This window comes from Cyprinodon variegatus, unplaced genomic scaffold (genome assembly GCF_000732505.1).
Source record: "Cyprinodon variegatus isolate N-32 unplaced genomic scaffold, C_variegatus-1.0 Scaffold2264, whole genome shotgun sequence".
Classification (NCBI taxonomy): domain Eukaryota; kingdom Metazoa; phylum Chordata; class Actinopteri; order Cyprinodontiformes; family Cyprinodontidae; genus Cyprinodon; species Cyprinodon variegatus.
The window spans coordinates 9,684-11,958 of NW_015152717.1; the positions used below are offsets into that span (position 1 = coordinate 9,684).

At 36.1% G+C, this 2,275-nt stretch overlaps 1 protein-coding gene across 1 annotated transcript in view; it reads right to left on the reverse strand.

Moving 5' to 3' along the window:
- Positions 1-2,267, reverse strand: part of LOC107080734 (protein NLRC3-like) — a gene marked incomplete at its 3' end in the record, with an annotated part of 4,613 nt that extends 2,346 nt beyond the window's left edge. The window contains exon 1 of the mRNA XM_015368940.1: positions 1,693-2,267. Coding sequence (XP_015224426.1) covers positions 1,693-2,210 — 518 coding nt within the window. The remainder of the gene's footprint in view (positions 1-1,692) is intronic.
- Positions 2,268-2,275: the final 8 nt, after the last annotated feature.

Here is a 2,275-nt window from a genome sequence, read left to right on the forward strand (position 1 = left end):
CTTTAAAAGACTTGGTAAACTGACTTAATGTAGTTTAGGTCAAATTAGATAAAATGACCTAAATAAACCAAAAATGTTGTCTTTACAAAAACAGGGTTTAAATGGAAAAATATTAGTCTGAGAAAGAATGAATTCTAAATCGGGAATACTTAGTCCAGCATTAAGGCGGAATTAAACTGAAAATAATATCTATCAAAAGAGAAAAAATAAAAATAAATCAGTTTCTAAATCAGCAAAAAAATGAAATAAAATAATTGTACTTGAACTTTTTAAGAGCCATGTATGTAGATAATCTATAAAACACAATTTGCTGGATAAGTGAACAACTAATGTCATTGTAATATGATGATGAGATTGTTAAAGTCATGAAAAAGTATGAACTGAAAGTCCCTGGATTCACGATAAATATTAGATTTGATCTAAAAGCTCAGCTCTGTATCAGCACAGAAATATTCTCTTTATTTATTATTAGTCGGGTGCGCATTTGCTGTAGTTCAATCTCCCAGAATATTCTCTAACTTCATCTCTCAAGAGGAGAGAAAGTCCAGCTCATCAACAATATGTCTCTGTAGTCACTTTTAAAACCCTTTTATTATTATATTATTTGTTTGTTTGTTTTATCCATTTTGTAATATTAAGGAAAACCGGGTGAGTCAAGCATTCTTGTTTTACTCTGAAATATGCTAAATTTACTTGCTGTTTCTCCAATAACACATTTTTTTAGTCCCAAAAAAAATGTCTCCTCTGTATTTAACCTGCAAACTAACGGGCTTTCTGGGTTAGATATTTAACAGCACAATAAATCAACCTGCCTATCTGCTCTACCTGCTGCTGAATGTACGACTCTAACTCTACGTCCAAGTCTTTGATCCTTCTAAGTTCATCAGCAAGAACATGATGGAAGTTAGGAAAAAATTCAGAGAAATATTCCTTTTTATGTTCCAACATACAGTCCCTGAACAATTGATGTGACCAATGATTTACTGAGTTTTACACCTTGGTGCAGCTTTTTTATCCAGTGTGTCTGATGCTCTCTGAAAGTCAGAGCTGCCAGGGCAGCAGCCGGTAGCCCCTCCAATCAGAATGACATGTGGACCAACTGGGATTACTTTAGCTGTATTTACAATGATTTCTGGGGGGATGTCAACATCTCTCCACCTGTATGGATATATGGGATGGCTACTAAGTCAGGTAGACTGGAGATATGGTGCAACTATAGAGCAAGTTTATTGTTAAATCAGATAATTGAGAAACCAAAAAGATCTTTAAGAGGGACTTGTTGAACAGATACAGCTGGATTAGAATGGGGGGGTGAGAAGACGCATTTACAGAAATAAGCTGAGATATAATATTAAGATTACATGAAATTTCTTTACTTAAAATCTTATCTGTGACTAAATTTCTGTTACTAGGTCTAGCAAGGATGAACATAATTCATGATTTACAAAAAACAAATAATTAAGTAATTATTTTCCACTTTGATAAAGATAAATCATTCTGTGCTAAGATACAAAAATCTTTTTTCAGGTCTCTTAGCTAAATCTTATACTGTAAATCAACTTGACTAGTGTTTATTTCAATAAAAGATATATTTATGAAACTGATAGTTAAACATTAGTTTAACCAGGATAATAGTCACTCTTTCTGGTTTTTTGCACTTGGTGTCCAAACCCAAATTCTGTCAGTACTCACAGAGCTTTGTTTGAAGCTTTGACCACTGGCAGCAGCCTGAGGAGAGCCTCCTCTGAAGCAGAGTATTTCTTCAGGTCAAACACATCCAGATCTTCTCCTGATGTCACTAAGATGAAGACCAGAGCTGACCACTGAGCAGAAGAGAGTTTATCTGTGGAGAGACGTCCTGATCTCAGAGACTGTTGGATCTCCTGGACCAGAGAACGATCATTCAGTTCATTCAGGCAGTGGAACAGGTTGATGCTTTTCTCTGGAGACAGATTCTCGTTGATCTTCTCCTTGATGTACTGAACTGTTTGCTGATTGATCAGTGAGCTACTTCCTGTCTTTGTCATCAGACCTTGTAAGAGTGTCTGATTGGTCTGCAGTGAAAGACCCAGGAGGAAGCGAAGGAACAAGTCCAGGTGTCCATTTGGACTCTGTAAGGCCTTGTCCACAGCACTCTGATGGAGACATCTAAGTTTTATTGTCTTAGGTAGTTTAGATAAAAATGAAGTCTTTTTTTGTTCTTCTTCCATCAGGTTGATTCCACGAGTGTTGAAGGTCTGATGGACATGAAGAGCAGCCAGAAACTCCTGAACAC